The sequence below is a fragment of the Microcaecilia unicolor genome, chromosome 4, assembly GCF_901765095.1.
Source record: "Microcaecilia unicolor chromosome 4, aMicUni1.1, whole genome shotgun sequence".
In the NCBI taxonomy this organism is placed as follows: Eukaryota; Metazoa; Chordata; class Amphibia; order Gymnophiona; family Siphonopidae; genus Microcaecilia; species Microcaecilia unicolor.
This window is the reverse complement of record NC_044034.1, coordinates 315,132,010-315,154,359: the sequence shown is the minus strand read 5'-3', so window position 1 is coordinate 315,154,359 and position 22,350 is coordinate 315,132,010. Positions and strand designations below refer to the sequence as shown.

Below are 22,350 nucleotides of genomic sequence, written 5' to 3'. Positions count from 1 at the left end.
TACCTAACTATGTATTTCTCCTATTCGGAACTGGTAATCACCACTTATGGAAATAATGTAAGCCACATTGAGCCTGCAAATAGGTGGGAAAATGTGGGATACAAATGTTATAAATAAGTAAATGTAAATATATATATATATATATATATATATGTGTGTGTGTGTGTGTGTAAAAAAAGGCCCGTTTCTGACACAAATGAAACGGGTGCTAGCAAGGTTTTCCGCGGAGTGAATGTGCGAGTGTGTGTGACAGAGAGAGAGAGTGAGACTGGGTGCGAGTGTGTGTGTGAGAATGAGAGTGTGTGCCATGGGTCCCCCCTCCCTCCCTCTGAGTTTCATGTTACCCCCTCCCTCCCTCCAAGTTTCAGGTTCCCCTCCCTCCGAGTTTCAGGTTGCCCCCCCCCCCTTGTAACGCGACGTCACACGCATGAGGGTGTCGTCCCTCCCTCCCTCCCAGTTCCAGGCCTCCTACCTCCAGATTTTAAGTCATCTTCACTTACAAAGTCGGGATTACGGTGGCCGGCAGCAGCGGTAACAGGCGTGCAGGCTCAGCCCTTCTCTCTCTCAGCTCTGGTCCCGCCCTTGCGGAAACAGGAAATGAGGGCAGGACCAGAGCTGAGAGAGAGAGAGAAAGGTCGAGCTTGCATGCCTGTTACTGCTGCTGCTGTCGGCCGCCGTAAACCAGACTTCGTAAGTGAAGTTGACTTTTAAAATTTGGAGGTAGGGGGCCTGGAACTGGGAGGAAGGGAGGGACAACGACACCCTCATGCGTGTGACGTCTCGTTCCGTTGGCCGGCAACTCTGCAGCGTTCCCTTCCAGTGATTGGTTTTTACAAACACGGAAGTACGTGACGTCATTTCAGGAGATGGATACAGCAGGAGCACGAATGCTTCAAGGCTTCACTTTCTCAGCTTCAGAACGTTGGAGGTGCTTTTTATTATATATATATATATATATATATATATATATATATATATATATATGCGTGTGTAGATATATAGTATACATACACACACACACATATATATATATATATATATATATATATATATATATATATATATGCGTGTATATATATATAGTATACATACACACACATATATATATATATATATATATATATATATATATATGCATGTGTGTAGATATATAGTATACATACACACATATATATATATATATATAGGGTTCTTGATTTCATTAATTTTCATGAATTCTTACGATTCTATTTGATTTGCATAATCACATCCAATGTTGACTCCTTTTTGTGCTCTGATAAACTACATACTTGAGAATCCACTAATTTCAAGTGTTGGAAGACCCATTCATTTGCCTTACAGATTCTGTAAGGTTTCCTCTTCCTCCACTTCGGTGTTTTTTTTCCTTGTAAAGTATTCATTGAGCTATTAACTAAAATGTAGGGAGACATTTTCATCAGGGTTCCATGTTTCACATGATGGTGCTTCACATAAGTCTCCTTCAATCACAAGAAGAATCATTAGGCATTGATCTAGATGTATATAAAAAGTTTAATGCTTCCCCTGATCCATGTAGCTTGTTGTTTCAGCATTTAGCTATATTCCTATGGCTCATTCAAGACTGCCAAGGCATATAACCTTGGCATATGCATGCATAAAATAGGATAACATGGCACCTATTTTTATACAGTACATACATACCGGAGAGTGGGACGCAGGATCAGCATTTGTGTGTGTGTTATAAAATGCACAAAGTGAGCAAGAAGGCATCAAGATGGTGAGCTGTATTAGTTCTCTCTTGTGCGTCTGTGCTAGCTGGGGCCCTATCAACTCTTCTGATAGGGAGGAAGAAGGCAAAAACAAAACATACCCTTCCGTGTTGAAGGATCCTCCCTGGTTGCTTCATTCAGTGTTTGAGGAATGTGTGGTTCACCCAAAATTGAAGGCTGCTGTTTGGGCTGTTTCGGAGAGTTTTCCATGGAGCAGAATACAGAAAGGACATCATTCAGCCCCAATATGAGAGCAGCACCCCTGCAACCCCAAATTGTGTACGCCAGTGGGGAAGTTGGCAAGCTTGGGGAAGTTGGCAAGCTGCTTGAGCTGATGAGCCATAGAGCTGATGTCATGGAGGAAAGGTTTCCAGTAGCAGTTTCTTCGCTGATAGAGCATGAGGAAGTGTTGGGAGAAGTATTCTGATACTGTTTTGGGTACAGCTCTGTGTGAGGGCAAGTGGCATGCTTCTATTGTTATGTGGGCTGAAATGTATTTATTTATTTTACTTTATTAAATTTTGAAAATGAATACAAAGGAAAAAACAAAATACATTACAATGGAAACATACCATCGTTGCCACAATGGAAGGAAAACAGAATCAAACCACACTATGGAGACTAACCCTAATCTGGAAGAGAGAGAGAGAAAAATACATCTCAGTAGGGGTAATAGCTGTCTTATTCAACCCCCCCCCCCCCCCCCCACGACCCATCTACCCAGAAGAAAAAATTAAAGAAATGTCTAGTATACTACTATTTATTCATAAGGAAAGCTTCCAGCTGAGAGGGCTCATTAAAAATATAACTAACCTGCTGATGAGAGATTAAACATCTACAAGGGGAAACCCAAGAAGAGGGTAGCTCCAATAGCTAACACTTTAGGATTTAACTGAAGAAATTGTCTCTTCCTCATCTTGGTAGCTGTAGAAACAACAGGAAAGATAATTTCTTATGACCACAATACACCAAATCTTTTTTTAGGAAAATAAGCTTTTAGATCCAATTTTGACTTTTTTAGTTACAAAAGTAACAAGCAATGAGTAGTAATGACATCCTGAGAGGTTTCCAGGAATTGACTCAAATTGGTAATTGTGGGATCATTAACAGCTTGCACTCTCTGTGCTGAATCACTAACTGGACTAGATAAATTTAGAAAGTAAAATATTATCCACATCTGATATATTCAGAACTTGTTTGAGATAATTTTTGAAAAACATCTCTGGTGACAATAGATGGGTTTTTGCAAAATTTAGCAGCTTAAGGTTTTTATTCCTTAGTGAATTTTCCAAAAAATCAACATGCCTGTGAAGCATCATATCTTTAACCCTTGCTGCTCCTAGGGATTGTAAAGAGCATATTAGAGGAAACCTGTGATGTTTTTTCTTCTCAATCTACCGTCCACATCACCCATTTTCTCAGCTATTCCCTTAGAGAACTTAACTACCTGATCAGTCATACCCTTCAATAACAAATTGTAAGTTGAAAGAGTCCAAATATCCTTCAAGGTAAAATGATGAACAGCAGCAGATGCATCAGATGTTCTGGCTCTTGAATAAACTTGACAGGCGGAAGATAGGACCCGATGTGGTGAACTGGTTGACGGACAGACGCCAGATGGTGGTGGTTAATGGGAATTCGCTCGGATGAGGGAAAGGTGAGTAGTGGAGTGCCTCAGGGATCGGTGCTGGGCCCGATTCTGTTCAATATATTTTTGTGAGTGACATTGCCGAAGGGTTAGAAGGTAAAGTTTGCCTTTTTGCGGATGATACTATGATTTGTAGCAGAGTGGACACCTGGGAAGAAGTGGAAAACATGAAAAAGGATCTGCAGAAGCTAGAAAAATGGTCTAAGGTTTGGCAATTAAAATTAAATGCGAAGAAATGCAAAGTGATACACTTAGGGAGTAGAAATCCACGGGAGACTTATGTGTTAGGCGGTGAGAGTCTGATGGGAGACGGATCTTGGGGTGATAATATCTGAGGATATGAAGGCGACGAATCAGTGTGACAAGGCGGTGGCCGTAGCTAGAAGGTTGCTAGGCTGTATAGAGAGAGGTGTGACCAGCAGAAGAAAAGAGGTTTTAATGCCCCTGTATAAGTTGTTGGTGAGGCCCCACCTGGAATGTTGTGTTCCGTTTTGGAGGCCGTATCTTGCTAAGAATGTAAAAAGAATTGAAGCAGTGCAAAGAAAAGCTACAAGAATGGTACGGGATTTGCGTTACAAGATGTATGAGGAAAGACTTGCTGACCTGAACATGTTTACCCTGGAGGAAAGGAGAAACAGGGGTGATATGATACAGACGTTCAAATATTTGAAAGGTATTAATCTGCAAACAAACCTTTTCCTTAGATGGGAAGGTGGTAGAACTAGAGGACATGAAAGATTGAAGGGGGGCAGACTCAAGAAAAATGTCAGGAATTATTTTTTCACTGAGAGAGTGGTGGATACTTGGAATGTCCTCCTGCGGGAGGTGGTGGAGATGAAAACGGTAACATAATTCAAAAATGCGTGGGAGAAACCTAAAGGAATCCTGTTCAGAAGGAATGGATCCTCAGGAGCTTAGCGGAGATTGGGTGGCAGAGCCGGTGGTGGGAGGCAGGGCTAGTGTTGGGCAGACTTCTATGGTCTGTGACCTTGAAATGGTAGATACAAATCAAGGTCAGGTATACACAAAAAGTAGCACATATGAGTTTATCTTGTTGGGCAGACTGGATGGACCGTGCAGGTCTTTCTGTGCCATCATCTACTATGTTACTATGTTCTGGCAGAGTTCATGACTAAAGCTATTGGTGTTGGAATAAGCAACCACTTAGTAGCAACCAGAGAAGAAGCCTATTTCTTAGTAGCATTCCCTCCACTAGGAGAAGCAGGGATTTGTAATTTTAATGGTGGCATCAAGTCCTGTGAACTTCCAGGAGGGAGGTACCTCTCAATAGGGCTAAAAGATGCCCCCAAACTAGAGGAAGACTGGAGTGAAGAGTTTAGCTGGGATACAGTACTCACTGGAGCTGATATTTGTTTGTCTATAGGGCCACTCACAACTGCCGAAGGAGTTGAAGCAGCCTTCATTATTACCTTCCTCTTCACCATATTCAGGGAATAAAATACTCAAAACTCTGCCACACCAAACTGGCATCTAAGAGGCACCAAAGGGGAGCAACCCACTTTGGTCTCATGCCCCTTAGGTTTTGTGCCCTGTGGGCTGCGTGGCCACAAGCAGGGGAGTCTCTGTAAAATAGGCAGCAGAAGATATCGGACGGGGCTTCCACCGTGATGGTCCGGGAAGCAAATCTCTCCTCCTCCCAGCCATCTCCCTGAAGCTTCTGCTACTGGGCTCACCACCTGCAAGTCAGCCTTAAGAAAGCTTACAGGGAGACCCTGTAAAGAAAGGCAGCAGAAGGTTATATCAGCTGGGGAGCATGGCTACTGCTGCGATGGTGTGGGAAGCAAAGCTCTCCTTCCAACCAGCTCTCCACCTCCATGCTCTGTCAGCCTCCTTGTGGACTGAAATTTAGACCTGCGATGGTGACGTTTGTCTCTTTGGTATGCACTCCAGACTGTGGATGCCTCTCTAAAAATGGCAACTTCTGAAAAATTGGATTTAATTCCTACATTGTTGAGGGATAAGGACTGGGTACTGGGTCAGCATGGTAGAGCTACAGGTGACAGATATTAAATGGTTTTAATGTGGTTTAAGTAAAGAAAAGCCTTGTTGCACAGCAAGTTGGAATATTTGAACAATCAAGCCAGGAAAAACACAGGATTTTTAATTTCCTCAAGTCCCCCTTTGTATCTCTAGTGTCTGTGGTCCAGATAAATATGTGGAAGGTGTTTGTTACCAGCAGGCAGTCTTCCTCTGATTTTAGGGCCTTTTATCTGTCTCTGGCCCCCCAAGGAAGAACTTGGGTCATAATTTGATAACCAAGCAAGAGCTTAGTCGGGCTCTGTGAACTTGTGTGAGTTTTTGGAGAGAGCTTTAGAGCCAATGACTTTCAACCATCTCAGTTACTTTTGTGTTGGAACCAGGCTGCTGTACTATTCTTAGTTTATTCTTCAGATACATGAATAGCCTTTTTTTTTTTTTTTTTTTTAAATCAGCTATATGTATGTTTCTGATTCAGACCAGCTGTCAGGAATTCTTGACTTAAAACCGAGAGTTCTGGCTCTGAGGGGTTAGTTATGGGGGGAAGATTTTTTTTTTCTGTGATCCAAGATGGCTGTTAGAATTTTGTAAGACTAGGGAGGAACCAGAAGTTCTGGGGTTGGTAAACCTAAAAGGTAGTGAGTAACCAGCTATCATAGTGCCTTCCTGGTCTGTCTATAGTTTTATTTTTTACCTTGGATGGTTATTTCTAAGTCTTGGCTCTGGTTATGTGGTGTAAAGTGATTATGTATATTCTCCGAGGACAAGCAGGCTGCTTGTTCTCACTGATGGGTGACGTCCACGGCAGCCCCTCCAATCGGAATCTTCACTAGCAAAGTCCTTTGCTAGTCTTCGCGCGCACCGCGCATGCGCGGCCGTCTTCCCGCCCGAAACCGGCTCGAGCCGGCCAGTCTTCTTTTGTCCGCACTCGGTACGGTCGTGTTTTCGCCGTGTCGAGCCCCGGAAAGTCGACCTCGCGCGTCCTTTTCGTTGACGTGTGTTTTCTTCGGAAAATCTTTAAAAAATTGTTGGGAAGTGCTCCGGAAGCCCCCGGGCTTCGTTTGTCCCTTCCCGTATTTTTTCAGTCTTTGCCCCGGTAAGTTTTCTTTCGTCGTCGGGGTAGGCCTCTTTCGGCCTCGGTCGAGATTTTCTCCCTAAAACCTTTTGGTGCTCAAATTCGCCATTTCGGATTTTGATTCCGCCGGCGTGATTTTTCCGCCCATGACATCGAAGCCTTCCAGCGGCTTCAAGAAGTGCATCCAGTGCGCCCGGGTAATCTCGCTCACTGATAGACACTCGTCGTGTCTTCAGTGTCTGGGGGCCGAGCACCGTCCTCAGAACTGTAGTCTGTGTTCCCTGTTACAAAGGCGGACTCAGGTAGCGAGATTGGCCCAGTGGAACGTTTTGTTCTCGGGCTCTTCGTCGGCATCGACACCAAGGTCATCGAGTGCATCGACGTCGTCAGCGTCCAGACCTTCATCCTCGGCCGCCAGTGCATCGAGTGCATCGAGGCATCGGCCCTCTGCATCGGCGCCGAGACATCGGATAGCTGCATCGACGTCGGTGGTACCGGGACCTCGTCTGCTGATGTCGTCGGACGGTGGTGCATCGTCAGGAGTGCAGGTGAGGGCTGTCCATTCCCCTGCTGGTGGCGGTGAGCCTTCGTGTGGGTCTCCCCCTACCCTGAGGGCTCCTGCGGTACAGCCCCCCCCCAGATTGACCTCGGCCCCGAGGAAGCGACGGCTGGATTATACGTCCTCCTCGTCGGTGCCGGGGAGCTCCGGTGACATGCTTCGGAAGAAGTCGAAGAAGCATCGACACCGGTCTCCTCCCCGCGTCGGCACCGAGAGCTCTGGGTCGCCGAGGGAGTCTGCACCCAGCAGGCATCGGCACCGAGAGGACCGCTCACCCTCTGTTCAGGAGGTGTCGATGCGCTCCACTCTGGACAGCCCGGAACAGCCTCCACGCCCGGAACAGGTTCTGACGTCGACGCCTGCATCGACCTCCATGCCTTTCTCTGCAGCCGCTCTGAACGAGAGCCTCCGGGCCGTTCTCCCAGAGATTCTGGGAGAGCTGTTGCGCCCTACCCCTCCGGTACCGGCGGGGCTTGCGCCTCCGGTACCGTCGAGCGTGGCGCCGGCTGGCCCATCGCCCGGGGTGAGGTCCCCGACGTCGGTACCGCGTGCGGTGCCGACTGCGGCCACCTCCCAGGAAGGCTCCCCGACTACGTCGGCGGAGGGAGCTTCGCCGATGCGGGCGAGGGAGTCTACCTCTCGACGCCCCCATCGTGGACGTGGCTCCACTGAGTCGAGCCGGGCGAGGTTGCAGACACAGTTTCGTGAACTTGTGTCTGACACCGAGGGTGAGGCCTCGTGGGAAGAGGAAGAAGACCCCAGATATTTCTCTGACGAGGAGTCTGAGGGTCTTCCTTCCGATCCCACTCCCTCTCCTGAAAGACAGCTTTCTCCTCCTGAGAGTCTGTCTTTCGCTTCCTTTGTCCGGGAGATGTCTACGGCCATCCCCTTCCCGGTGGTTGTGGAGGACGAGCCCAGGGCTGAAATGTTTGAGCTCCTGGACTATCCTTCTCCACCTAAGGAAGCGTCCACTGTTCCCTTGCACCATGTCCTGAAAAAGACATTGCTTGCGAACTGGACCAAGCCATTAAGTAATCCCCACATTCCCAAGAAGATCGAGTCCCAGTACCGGATCCATGGGGACCCAGAGCTGATGCGCACCCAGTTGCCTCACGACTCTGGAGTTGTGGATCTGGCCCTAAAGAAGGCTAAGAGTTCTAGGGAGCATGCTTCGGCGCCCCCGGGCAAAGACTCTAGAACCTTAGACTCCTTTGGGAGGAAGGCCTACCATTCCTCTATGCTCGTGGCCAAAATCCAGTCTTACCAGCTCTACACGAGCATACACATGCGGAACAATGTGCGGCAGTTGGCGGGCTTGGTTGATGCGCTCCCCCCTGAGCAAGCCAAGCCTTTTCAGGAGGTGGTCAGGCAGCTGAAGGCGTGCAGAAAATTCCTGGCCAGAGGGGTGTATGACACCTTTGATGTTGCGTCCAGGGCCGCTGCTCAAGGTGTGGTGATGCGCAGGCTCTCATGGCTGCGTGCCTCCGACCTGGAGAATAGACTCCAGCAGCGGATTGCAGACTCGCCTTGCCGTGCGGACAATATTTTTGGAGAGAAGGTCGAGCAGGTGGTAGAGCATCTCCACCAGCGGGACATCGCATTCGACAAGTTCTCCCGCCGGCAGCCTTCAGCCTCTACCTCTACAGGTAGAAGATTTTTTGGGGGAAGGAGGACTGTTCCCTACTCTTCTGGCAAGCGTAGGTACAATCCCCCTTCTCGACAGCCTGCGGCCCAGGCTAAGCCCCAGCGCGCTCGCTCTCGTCAGCAGCGTGCGCCTCAGCAAGGCCCCGCGGCTCCCCAGCAAAAGCAAGGGGCGAGCTTTTGACTGGCTCCAGCAGAGCATAGCCTACATCCAAGTGTCCGTGCCGGGTGACCTGCCGGTCGGGGGGAGGTTGAAAGCTTTTCACCAAAGGTGGCCTCTCATAACCTCCGATCAGTGGGTTCTGCAAATAGTCCGGCAAGGATACACCCTCAATTTGGCCTCAAAACCTCCAAATTGTCCACCGGGAGCTCAGTCTTACAGCTTCCAGCACAAGCAGGTACTTGCAGAGGAACTCTCCGCCCTTCTCAGCGCCAATGCGGTCGAGCCCGTGCCATCCGGGCAAGAAGGGCTGGGATTCTATTCCAGGTACTTCCTTGTAGAAAAGAAAACAGGGGGGATGCGTCCCATCCTAGACCTAAGGGCCCTGAACAAATATCTCGTAAAAGAAAAGTTCAGGATGCTTTCCCTGGGCACCCTACTTCCCATGATTCAGGAAAACGATTGGCTATGCTCTCTGGACTTGAAGGATGCCTACACTCACATCCCGATACTGCCAGCTCACAGACAGTATCTGCGATTTCAGCTGGGCACACGTCACTTCCAGTACTGTGTGCTACCCTTTGGGCTCGCCTCTGCGCCCAGGGTGTTCACAAAGTGCTTGGCTGTAGTAGCAGCAGCACTTCGCAGGCTGGGGGTGCACGTCTTCCCATATCTCGACGATTGGCTGGTGAAGAACACGTCCGAGGCAGGAGCCCTGCAGTCCATGCAGATGACTATTCGCCTCCTGGAGCTACTGGGGTTTGTGATAAATTACCCAAAGTCCCATCTTCTCCCAGCACAGAGACTCGAATTCATAGGAGCTCTGCTGGATTCTCGGACGGCTCGCGCCTATCTCCCAGAGACGAGAGCCAACAACTTGTTGTCCCTCGTCTCGCGGGTGCGAACGTCCCAGCAGATCACAGCTCGGCAGATGTTGAGATTGCTGGGCCACATGGCCTCCACAGTCCATGTGACTCCCATGGTCCGCCTTCACATGAGATCTGCTCAATGGACCCTAGCTTCTCAGTGGTTTCAGGCTGCTGGGGATCTAGAAGACGTGATCCACCTGTCCACGAGTTTTCTCGAATCCCTGTATTGGTGGACGATTTGGTCCAATTTGACTCTGGGACGTCCTTTCCAAATTCCTCAGCCACAAAAAGTGCTGACCACGGATGCGTCTCTCCTGGGATGGGGAGCTCATGTCGATGGGCTTCACACCCAAGGAAGCTGGTCCCTCCAGGAACGCGGTCTACAGATCAATCTCCTGGAGTTGCGAGCGATCTGGAACGCTCTGAAGGCTTTCAGAGATCGGCTGTCCCACCAAATTATCCAAATTCAGACAGACAACCAGGTTGCCATGTACTATGTCAACAAGCAGGGGGGCACCGGATCTCGCCCCCTGTGTCAGGAAGCCGTCAGCATGTGGCTCTGGGCTCGCCGTCACGGCATGGTGCTCCAAGCCACATATCTGGCAGGCGTAAACAACAGTCTGGCCGACAGACTGAGCAGGATTATGCAACCTCACGAGTGGTCGCTCAACTCCCGAGTGGTGCGCCAGATCTTCCAAGCGTGGGGCACCCCCTTGGTGGATCTCTTCGCATCTCGAGCGAACCACAAAGTCCCTCAGTTCTGTTCCAGGCTTCAGGCCCCCGGCAGACTGGCATCGGATGCCTTCCTCCTGGATTGGGGGGAGGGCCTGCTGTATGCTTATCCTCCCATTCCTCTGGTAGGGAAGACTTTGTTGAAACTCAAGCAAGACCGAGGCACCATGATTCTGATCGCTCCTTTTTGGCCGCGTCAGATCTGGTTCCCTCTTCTTCTGGAGTTATCCTCCGAAGAACCGTGGAGATTGGAGTGTTTTCCGACCCTCATCACGCAGGACGAAGGGGCTCTTCTGCATCCCAGCCTCCGGTCCCTGGCTCTCACGGCCTGGATGTTGAGAGCGTAGACTTTGCCTCTTTGGGTCTGTCAGAGGGTGTCTCCCGCATCTTGCTTCCAGGAAAGAGTCCACTAAGAGGAGTTACTTCTTTTTATGGAGGAGGTTTGCCGTCTGGTGTGACAGCAAGGCCCTAGATCCTCGCTCTTGTCCTACACAGACCCTGCTTGAATACCTTCTGCACTTGTCTGAGTCTGGTCTCAAGACCAACTCTGTAAGGGTTCACCTTAGTGCAATCAGTGCATACCATTACCGTGTGGAAGGTAAGCCGATCTCAGGACAGCCTTTAGTTGTTCGCTTCATGAGAGGTTTGCTTTTGTCAAAGCCCCCTGTCAAGCCTCCTACAGTGTCATGGGATCTCAATGTCGTTCTCACCCAGCTGATGAAACCTCCTTTTGAGCCACTGAATTCCTGCCATCTGAAGTACTTGACCTGGAAGGTCATTTTCTTGGTGGCAGTTACTTCAGCTCGTAGAGTCAGTGAGCTTCAGGCCCTGGTAGCCCAGGCCCCTTACACCAAATTTCATCATAACAGAGTAGTCCTCCGCACTCACCCTAAGTTCTTGCCAAAGGTCGTGTCGGAGTTCCATCTGAACCAGTCAATTGTCTTGCCAACATTCTTTCCCCGTCCTCATTCCTGCCCTGCTGAACGTCAGCTGCACACATTGGACTGCAAGAGAGCATTGGCCTTCTATTTGGAGCGGACACAGCCCAACAGACAGTCCGCCCAATTGTTTGTTTCTTTTGATCCCAATAGGAGGGGAGTGGCTGTGGGGAAACGCACCATATCCAATTGACTAGCAGATTGCATTTCCTTCACTTACGCCCAGGCGGGGCTGGCTCTTGAGGGTCATGTCACGGCTCATAATGTTAGAGCCATGGCTGCGTCGGTAGCCCACTTGAAGTCAGCCTCTATTGAAGACATTTGCAAAGCTGCGACGTGGTCATCTGTCCACACATTCACATCTCATTACTGCCTGCAGCAGGATACCCGACGCGACAGTCGGTTCGGGCAGTCAGTTCTTCAGAACCTGTTTGGGTTTTAGGATCCAACTCCACCCCCCGAGGGCCCTGTTTGTTCTGTTCCAGGCTGCACTCTCAGTTAGTTGGTAAATTTTTTAGGTCAATCTCAGTTATGTCCTCGCTGTTGCGAGGCCCAATTGACCATGGTTGTTGTTTTGAGTGAGCCTGGGGGCTAGGGATACCCCATCAGTGAGAACAAGCAGCCTGCTTGTCCTCGGAGAAAGCGAATGCTACATACCTGTAGAAGGTATTCTCCGAGGACAGCAGGCTGATTGTTCTCACAAACCCGCCCGCCTCCCCTTTGGAGTTGTGTCTTCCCTTGTATTGTCTTGCTACATACTGGACTGGCCGGCTCGAGCCGGTTTCGGGCGGGAAGACGGCCGCGCGGTGCGCGCGGGCGCGCGAGGACTAGCAAAGGACTTTGCTAGTGAAGATTCCGATTGGAGGGGCTGCCGTGGACGTCACCCATCAGTGAGAACAATCAGCCTGCTGTCCTCGGAGAATACCTTCTACAGGTATGTAGCATTCGCTTTTCCTTTGAGATCTTTTTCTGTTTTTTTTTTTTTTCCCTTCATTCATTTGAATCTAGATTTCTGATTCATTCAAGTTTAAGTGCAAGTTTAAGTGCATTATTAAACAATTAAGAGAAAACCTATGCACAATCACAGATTCGTGCATGTACAAACACAGGGGATCTTTTACTAAAGGTTAGTGCAAGTTATCTCCTCAGGATTCATTCTATTCCTGTGGGCCATACTGCAGATAACTTGTGCTAATGTTTAGTAAAAGACTCCCACAGTTTCTAAACTTCAGGTTGGAGATTTCTGGTGGTCTGTTTTTGTAAAGGTACATAAGTGCATTAGGTACATATATTGTCTTTATAAAGTAGATGAAACACATGCGTGTGAGTGCCTTGACAGCCTAGGCATCCTGTGTTAAAACTATCCTGTAAAGGGGTCACTTTATAAAGCATTTTCTTCATGAAAAGCATGTCTTACAAACAGAAAATGGGTCTTATAAAAATACACAAAGGATGCATACATTTACACCTATAGAGCAAGAGAGAATTTGTGCCCTATGGGGTGTATTTTATAGGAGCCTGTTTTATAAAAACACATAGGTGTCTATATAAAATCAAGCTCTAAGTGGACATGGAAAGTAAAGTAACTTTACTCAAGATTTTAGAGCTTTAATTCAAAAGTGTTCTGGTTCACAATTGCTGTATCTGGTGGTTGCATCTGAGCCAAAATGAGATTGTTAAATTCATATTAGCAGATGTGACAGGGATAAGTTCTAGTTCTGTAGGTACTTCGGTGCCCACAATACTGAGCAAAATCTTCAGTGTCCGTGAAGAGGGTAATATGGGTGTGGTCTAGAAATTTGTAAAGTTGGCACCTGTAGCCAAAAGATTATTACTAATAAGCATTTAATAATGGAGTCGATGAGCCACAAGCTGCCTTCTGTGCACAGTTGTCCATTGTTTCAGGAAGATATTTCCATAGGCTAACATGGTAATCAGAATCCTTCAGCCATTGAGTGACTGAGTGGCAGTTTGCATGAGTGTGTTTTTTCTAAATGGATGGTCTCCCCATCACATGGGTCTCAATCAGTTATATAGATAGCATCAATAAAAGCCAATATAAGCAAGACTAAATGTTTGTGTCATGAGGGTAAGAAGGTGGTGTGTGAAAAGATGTGGCATTCTGTAGAACTGATATTTGACAGTGTATTATGGACTCTATCCACATTCCATTTTAATTTTGAGAGTCATCGTTCTAACTTTTAGTAGACTATGTAAGGGCCCATGAAAATGACAGGGGAGGAAGGTATTTAGTTCCATTCTCTGTTTTCCCCCTTCCACCAGAAACAACTCTTCTCTCAGCCATAGATAAGAAGCAAGTTAGAAAACAATGTATACACACTTACACTGTACAACTTTGTCAACATAGAGGCCAGGCGATGTTCCAAAGTTTATATTATGTTCATACACACACGAGTACCTCCAGGGAAAATGTGGGATCCCCTTAGAAAATCTGCTCTGACTACCTTGAGATGCCATTGGACATTCAGGAACCCAGAACCCTTTTGCTTAGTTGAACAATTCCTTTCAACAGCCAGCCTTCCAACATTATTTATTCCATGGTTTGCCCAATCAAAACATACCTCCCAAGAGCAATTTTTATCTTAGTAGTTGCCAAGTATGCCTGCAGTTCCCCTGTTAATGGAGAAAGCAAGGTTGTCTGTCTGTAACCAGGGGTTCTCTGTAGACCACAGGGGACTAGCCACACTTTGGAGGGTTATCAGGTTTTGGTGGGTTCCCAAGAGATAACCCTAAGAAAACATAATGAATCATTATAGATTACAAACAGGCAGCACAAATATGCTTTTTTGCACATATCTGTGATTAACACACAGAGTTAGGTCAGGCTGTATTGAGTGTCATTTGCACATGGGGTGGCTGCAGAAAGACAAGCGGTAGAGCTGGCTGAGTGCACCAGTTCTAGCAGAAAAGTACCAACCCAGAACTACTGTGGCATGCTGTAAGCAATGAGCATGCAAATTACTGCCATGTTAAAAATACAGCAGTAATCTTCAGCTGTCTGCATCGGCCCCATAGTGCTGTTTTTTAGTTCCTCCTGAGTTTTCAGTGTTACAGCATACTTGTTAATTGCCACCCTTGTAATAGAAGAGCAGGTTGAGTGGAGGGGTACAGTTGCTTGTGTTTAGCTGTTTTCAAGTGGTGACTCAGAAATGTTGCTTTTCTTGGGTAGCTTTCCCTTCCAGTAACCAACCTTATTGCAGCAAGCGTACCAATCTCATACAATTGGCATAAATGTTCAATTTGTGGTACTTTCTAATCTTCTTCTCTAAAAATTAATTTTATTTCTTTTATATAGGTTGCAAGCCGCAGAGTTATCCAGTATGGAGCAGCCTTCATGCTGCTTTTAGGCATGATTGGGAAATTCAGTGCCCTGTTCGCCTCACTCCCAGACCCTGTCCTTGGAGCCCTTTTCTGCACGCTCTTTGGTAATGGTATTAGCTGTTCTTGAATAGTGAATAAATGTTGGATTTAGTGCCTGTCCCTTTTTGTCTAATATTTATTTCTTTGATTTACCAGACAGTAGATAAGAGGCAACACTAGTCCATCAAAAAGGCCAAGAAAAAAATGTTGAACAAAATTCAGCACAATCCAGGGAAACAAAAATAGTTTTTAAAACCCAGTCAACATTTGTTTAAATTTCATACAAATTCTGATATTTTCACATTAGGTATTAACCAGTTCTATATTGTAATGTGGTATTTCAGCAAAACAATTAACACTTTTTTATAGTCCTAATTTCGTCAACAAGTAAAAACTACTTAGAGGACCCTTCTATATGCAGTGGGAATCCTATCTTCCTCAAGTGAATAGCATTTGTCTTCCTTTTATTATGTCTCCTGGTTTAGCTCTTTCCCCAGTATCTAACTCCCCTTTCATCATGCAAAGGTTCTAAAATTACCAAGAACACAGAGTATTTCCAGTAGTGCCAGCCAGTATACATGACTAGAGGTGTGCATATACAGGGACATAATCTGGTCCTCCATCCTTACCTCATCCTCCAGTCAATTCTTCTCCATCCCCACCTTATCCTTATATATTATTATTATTTTCTTATTATTTATTTGGATTTTGCTCACACCTTTTTCAGAAGTAGCTCAAGGTGGGTTACATTCAGGTACACTGGATATTTCCTTGTTCCTGGAGGGCTCACAATCTAAGTTTGTACCTGAGGCAATAGAAGGTTAATTGACTTGCCCAAGATCACAAGGTACAGCAGTGGGATTTAAACAGGACATCTGTAGATGTTGACTGATGCTCTAACCACTAGGCCACTTCTCCACTCCCGTCACTGTTCCAACAGCTTTCTTTCCCACCCCATACCTAACCCATATTTAAAAGATCTTGTAAATTCAAACAAAAAATGCGTACTATAACTTGTTAAATCTAGCACAAAACAATAGGCATTACTTGAATATGAGAGAACCATATTCTTAACATTGTTTTCTTAACTATCAGTCCATAATGTTCTCACAGTCCACTTCAAGCTTTGTAAAAATTCGTAAAAATATAAACTATCTACAGATCCAGAGCTCAGTTCTGTTCTATGTTCCTCAATTTTATTTATTTTATTTTATACAGAACTTATAGCCCACAAGTACCAATACTGTTTACTGCGGGTTACAAATAAGAGTGAACACAACATTCAGAAATATAATTCAATACACCTACCACACTCAAAACCATAAAATAACTAACACAGGCAACTCAATTAAAAATCTCACTACATATTTCCTAAACAAAAAGGTCTTGAGCAACCTCAGAAAAATAAAATCAGTGCTGATCCTTGGCTCCAACAGCAATGAGTTCCAGAAGGTTGGAGCCTGACTTTTCTGACTGCGGGAAAGAACAGTAAACACTGACCTCACAACCGATGTAATTTACTCTCTAAGAATACATTCATCGCTGTAGTTAAATAAAATGGAGCCTCACCTTTGAGCATCCTGAAAACTGTAATTCCTAACTTAAATCTGGGTCTCTACAAGAAGCCAATATAATTCCAAAAAATAAGAAGACAGAGGCTCAAATTTGTTTAAAGAGAAGATCAAGCAAATGGCAGTATTTTGTACTACCTGCATGTCTCTTAAAGAAGATTTAGTACAGCCAACATACATTAAATTGCAATAATCAAGAATAGACAAGACTAACGTCTGAACAATAAGCCTAAAAAAGAGACGCATCAAAGTATTTCTTAATACAGCAAAGTTTTTTTGTTTTTTTAATGTTGATAAAAAAGATTTAACAACTGAGTTAATTTGCAGCTTCATACTAAATGTACTGTCAGTCACCACTCCCAATAGTCTGGGACTCTGTCACAAAGGTAAAACAATCTAACCCCACAGTTACTGTATTAAACCGAAATGGGTGGTCCAGAGGTCCCAACCATAGGAGCCATGTCTTTTCCGTATTGATCTTAAGCCGATGTTGCACAATCCAAGATTAAATTAAATCCAAGAAAATTTGAGCATAAGTTGCATTCCAATCTTCAAAGACTGGACACAACACAGAGATATCAGCGTATATAAAACTATATAACTGTGCTTGCTCTAAAACAGCACCCAGAGACTGTAATACGATATTAAATAACATAGGCGAAAAGGGTGAATCCTGTGGAACTCCACAGGGTGACACTCATACTTCTGAAACATCTTCCCCGTACCTGACTTGGTAAGATCAATTAAATAAAAATCCTTGGAACCACTGCAGAACAGCCCTGTGCAGTCCAAAACTACTCGACAGGATGCAAAGAGCTCCTAGCTCTCGGAGAACGAGTCCATTCTCTTGAGGCTAGAGTAGCAGACTTGGAGGAGCTGAGGGAGACAGAGAGGTACAGAGGAGACCTACAGGGGAATTGTAGAGAAGTCCCACCTCCAGTCTGGCAGTCCCTGTGCTGCCTTGGAGGAGGGAGGTCTCCTAGAAGGAGAGCAGTGCCCTGGTGAAGTAGGAAGTACTCCTGTAACCAGAACGTGCCCACCAGGGGATTCATTATTCTCTCGCACCGAGGATATGTCTCTAAGAACTGCCCAGGTGGGAAGAGTTAGGACAGCTGTTGTAGTTGGTTATTTGATCATTAGGCATGTAGATAGCTGGGTGGCTGGTGGATGTGAGGATCGCCTGGTCACTTGCCTGCCTGGTGCGAAGGTAGTGGACCTCACATGTCACCTAGACAGGATCTTAGTGCTGGGGAGGAGCTGGCTGTCATGGTACATGTGGGTAACAACATAAGGAAAATGTGGGATGGAGGTTCTAGAAGCCAAATTTAGGCTCTTAGGTAGAAAACTGAAGTCCAGATCTTCCAGGGTAACATTTTCAGAAATGCTCCCCATTCCACTCGCAGGACCCAAAAGGCAGACAGAGTTCCAAAGTTTCAATGCATGGTTGAGACAGGGTAGGGATGAGGGATTTGTTAGGAACTGGGCAACATTCTGGGAAAGGGGGAGACTGTCTGAAAGGATGGGCTCCACCTTAACCAGGATGGAATCAGCCTCTGGCACTAACTTTAAAAAAGGAAATACAGCAGCTTTTAAACTAGAATGGGGGGGGGGGGGGGGGGGGGAGAAGACAGTTGCCCAGGAGTGCATGGTTCAAGGATACTATTGAAACAGGACATTTATGGAATCCCAGTAGAGAGGTTACAACAATGCTGAAAGTAAGCCAGGTGTGCTTAATGAGAGAGCAGGAAAAAGGACACACATTATGCCCTTCAACTTCTAAGCAGCTTGTAAAGGGGAAAAAAACACAATTTGAAGTGCCTGTATACAAATGCAAGAAGCCTAAAAAATAAGATGGGAGAGTTAGAGTATATAGCACTAAATGATGAGGTACATATAATAGGCATCTCAGAGTCTTGGTGGAAAGAGGACAATCAATGGGACACTGTGTTAGCAGGGTACAAATTGTATTGAAAGGATCAAATTGGAGGGGGGTTGCACTATATGTTAAAGAGGGAATTGAGTCAAATAAAATAAACATTCCACATGAAACAGCAGCATGGAATCATTATGGATAAAAATTCCATGTGTAAAGGGAAAGAGTATTCTTGTAGGCCTGTACTACTATCTGCCAGGACAGAACGAACAGATAGATGGAAGAAATGTTTACAAAAATTAGGAAAGCTGGCAAATTGGGCAACACTATAATAATGGGTGATCTCATTTACCCCAATATTGACTGGATATATTACATCTGGGAGTGCCAGGGAGATAAAAGTTCTAGATGTAATAAATGAATGCTTCTTGGAGCAACTGGTCTAGCAACTGACAAGAGGGGGAGCCATTTTGGATCTGGTCCTTGGTGGCATGCAGGGCATAGTGCGAGAAGTGGCAGTGTTGGGTCCCCTGAGAAACAGTGATCATGACATGATCAAGTTTGAGCTACTACCTGGGATGAACCCACAAAGGAAATCTACTGTAGCTGCATTTAATTTTCGAAAGGGTGACTAAAATAAAATGAAGAAAATAGTTTAAAAAGGTAAAAGGATCGACTTGAGGGAGAGGAGGAAAACTGACACACATTGTAAGGTCATTTTCTTATTGGAAATTCAGATGAAAATTTAAAGCTTGGGGTTTACTCATGGTGAAGGGAAGAAGGAGGTACAGCAGAGTAACATATTGAGTGCTTGCGAGAGTAAACAGTTTTCATCAAAATACAGCATGGCACATCATCACTACATTATATTGTTCAAAGGGAGAGATGGTAGCACTCACTGGTTTGTTTTCATTTCAGGTATGATAACTGCTGTGGGCCTCTCTAACCTACAATTCGTAGATTTGAACTCTTCACGGAATTTATTTGTCCTTGGGTTCTCCATTTTCTTTGGATTAGTCCTTCCAAGTTATCTCAAACAAAACCCTCTGGTTACAGGTATGGAGCTCTGGAACGGTCTCAGCAAGTCAGGAAGATTCACCAGCTTGTTAAGGGGGGGGGGGGGGGGAGTGGTACTGCAGTTGCTTTGTTACTAGACGATAATTTGGTTGAAATACATTTGCCCTTTGAGCTCTGCATCCTGTGTTTAACCCATATTTGGTTATTGTTTATGGAGATCTTGGCCAAGGCAAAATATAAGCCATCTAGGGTTTTGTTTTTTTAAATACCTGACGACACATACATACATAGTAACATAGCAGATGACGGCAGAAAAAGACTCGCACGGTCCATCCAGTCTGCCTAACAAGATAAACTCATGTGTATACCTTACCTTGATTTGTACCTGCCTTTTTCAGGGCACAGACCGAACAAGTCTGCCCAGCAGTATTTCCCGCCTCCCAACTTCATGTGTCTGTTCACCATAAGTGTTTTGTTTGTAATCTCAGCAGTTGGAAATAACTCTTGTATTCACATAGAAACATAGAGCATGATGGCAGAAAAAAACTATATGCCTGTCCAGTCTGCCCAATCTCTTTAATTCTTTTCTCTCCATCAGAGATGCTTAGTATTTGTCCAGTCTTTCTTGAGTTACGATACTATCCTTGTGTCCACCACCTTTATGGGGATGCTTTTGCGTTCACCCAGTACCTTTTCTGTAAAGAAATGTACCCTTAGATTACTCTTGAGACATCCCTTTTCACCCTTGTTCCAAAGTAGAGAGCTGCACAGGAGTGGGGATAGTAGGAATCCCACAGGTACCACAGTAATCCCGTGGGGATACCCTTCAGGTCCACGGGGATGGTCCAGCGAGGTTCCGGTGGAACCATACAATTGAACCGACTTAGGCTTTCTCTCCCGAATATACCTGAAGTCACCCTTGTGGTCTAGTGGCTTGCTTTAGGGCAGGAAAGATCCCCCATTCTTTCCTGCCTGCTGCCGCTGATCCATCTCACTGCCGCCACTTGTTTAAAATGGCTACCGAGACTACAAGCGGTGGCCTCATGAGACTTGGTATATCCTTGTCATCATCAGTACCAAGGAATCTTGATATTGAATACCAAGTGGGGGACAGTGCACACTAGCATTGTACTCATTCCATGGTAGTTGCAGTGCATCAGTTTGTTTTTTTACTTAAGAAGCTGGTATGAACTTCTGGTCCTATAGAAATGCATTGTGTCCTATTCCCGCTCCCCCAACAGGGGTGGCAAGTTGGCTTATTTCTCTGAAACCTCAAGTCCATTTTGGCTGCTGGGCAGACTTATACGGTCTGTGCCAAAGCCGGTGGTGGGAGGCCGGGCTGGTGGTTGGGAGGTGGGGATAGTGCTGGGCAGTCTTATAAGGTCTGTGCCCTGAAGAGGACAGGTACAAATCAAAGTAGGGTATACACAAAAAGTAGCACATATGAGTTTATCTTGTTGGGCAGACTGGATGGACCGTGCAGGCCTTTTTCTGCCATCATCTACTACCTTGCTAGAGCATGGTGTCTTGAGCATTGAGGCACTGTGGTTACCTATGCCCTTGAAGTGCCCCTGATGTGAGAACCACTCTTTCTCCATAGCATTGGAAGGGGTGCCATAACAGAGAATCGTCAGTTTATTGTCCATAGTGGTAGAAGTTCAAATGAGTCTGCATATATCAACATGGCAGATGTTGGACCACATGGCTTCAAAAGTACATGTAACACCCCTGGTACATCTCAATTTGAACACTCAGTAGATGCAGGCCACTGGAAAGCTATGGGACATAATTTCTGTCACCAGCTTTCTCCGGGATTCACTGTGGGGGACAGTGGTGGACTTAATCTAATCAGACAAAAGGTGTCCCCTTCCAAATTACTGTTAGTGATAGATTCATCGAAACTGGCTTGGGGGGGGGGGGGGGGGGGCCTATGTAGATAGGTTTTACTTTCAGGTTACGTAGTTCTAAATGGAAGAGGTTTGCCAAGTAGTTTGATGGAAAAGCCCTAGATTTTTTTTCCTGTCCACATTAAAAACTGCTTGAATACTTCTATGTCTGTCAGTGAGATTTGAAAACCAACTTTATTAGGGTACACCTTAGTGCATCTTTCTGCAGCCTTTAGTTTGCTTTATGCGAGGCTTGTTTCTTTTGAAGCCTCCCATCAAGCCTTCTGCTGGGCGGTGGGATCTCAAAGTTGTATTAATCCAACTGAAGAAAGCTCCTTTTGAACCAACACCTGTCATCTGAAATATGTTTTTGGTGGCAGTTACTTCACCTCATAGAGGTGCAGATGATCAGAAGCCCCGTGCTGTTCCAAACCGCTCTAAAATTAGCGCCGGAACAGCACGAGGCCTTAACGCCCCTATGATCAGAGCTAATAGCATGCAAATTTAGGCACAATATTAGCTTGACCGTAGGGGTACTTCTGTGGGAGGATTGTGCCTGGGCATGCACCCAAGGCACAATCCTCCCATAAAAGTTTTGTCAGGTCCGGGCTGTACAAAAAAAAAAAAAAATCCCAGACCTGTCAAACAGCAGAGGAGGTTTGACAGGTCCAGGATTTTCTCCCAGACCTGTCAAACCTATGCCTGCCGCCCCCCCTTTCTAAACACTAAAGACCTGACCGCTAGCCCCCAACACTACCAAGAACCCTGGTGGTCAAGTGGGACTGCTAGCCCTCCACACCCGCTCCGGCACCCCCCTCCCCCACGGTCTACCTCGAAGTTGGAGGAGGGAGAGACTAACACTCCCTCCTCTGTAGGCACCTGCTCAAAATGGCGCCACCCTGCCTGGTCCATCTGGGTGGGGTTTAACCCTTATATGGAAGTTAAGCCCCGCCTAGCACATCCCAGGATGCACAGGGCAAGGTGCAGCCATTTTGAAGAGGCACCCCCAGAGGAGGGAGGGAGTGCTAGTTTATCCCTCCTCCAACTTCGAGGTGGGGGGGGGGGGGAAGGCCGGAGCCGGTGTGGAGGGCTAGCAGTTTCTCTGGACCCCACCAGGTTTCTTCTAAGTTTGGGGGTGGGGTGGGGGGCTGGAGTCCACTGTACCACCAGGTCTTGTGCTTGGGAGTGGGCTTAGATTTGACAGGTCCAGGAAAAAATCCTAGACCTGTCAAACCTTTTCTGTGGGTCTCCCCC

The 22,350-nt window shown here is 46.2% G+C and overlaps 1 protein-coding gene across 4 annotated transcripts in view; it reads left to right on the top strand.

Moving 5' to 3' along the window:
- The window catches only part of SLC23A2 (solute carrier family 23 member 2), a 326,193-nt gene that overhangs the window by 294,797 nt on the left and 9,046 nt on the right, over positions 1-22,350 (top strand). For all 4 annotated transcript variants that reach the window (XM_030201843.1, XM_030201844.1, XM_030201845.1 and 1 more), the window contains 2 exons: positions 14,685-14,814; positions 19,112-19,249. In XM_030201843.1, coding sequence (XP_030057703.1) covers positions 14,685-14,814; positions 19,112-19,249 — 268 coding nt within the window. The remainder of the gene's footprint in view (positions 1-14,684; positions 14,815-19,111; positions 19,250-22,350) is intronic.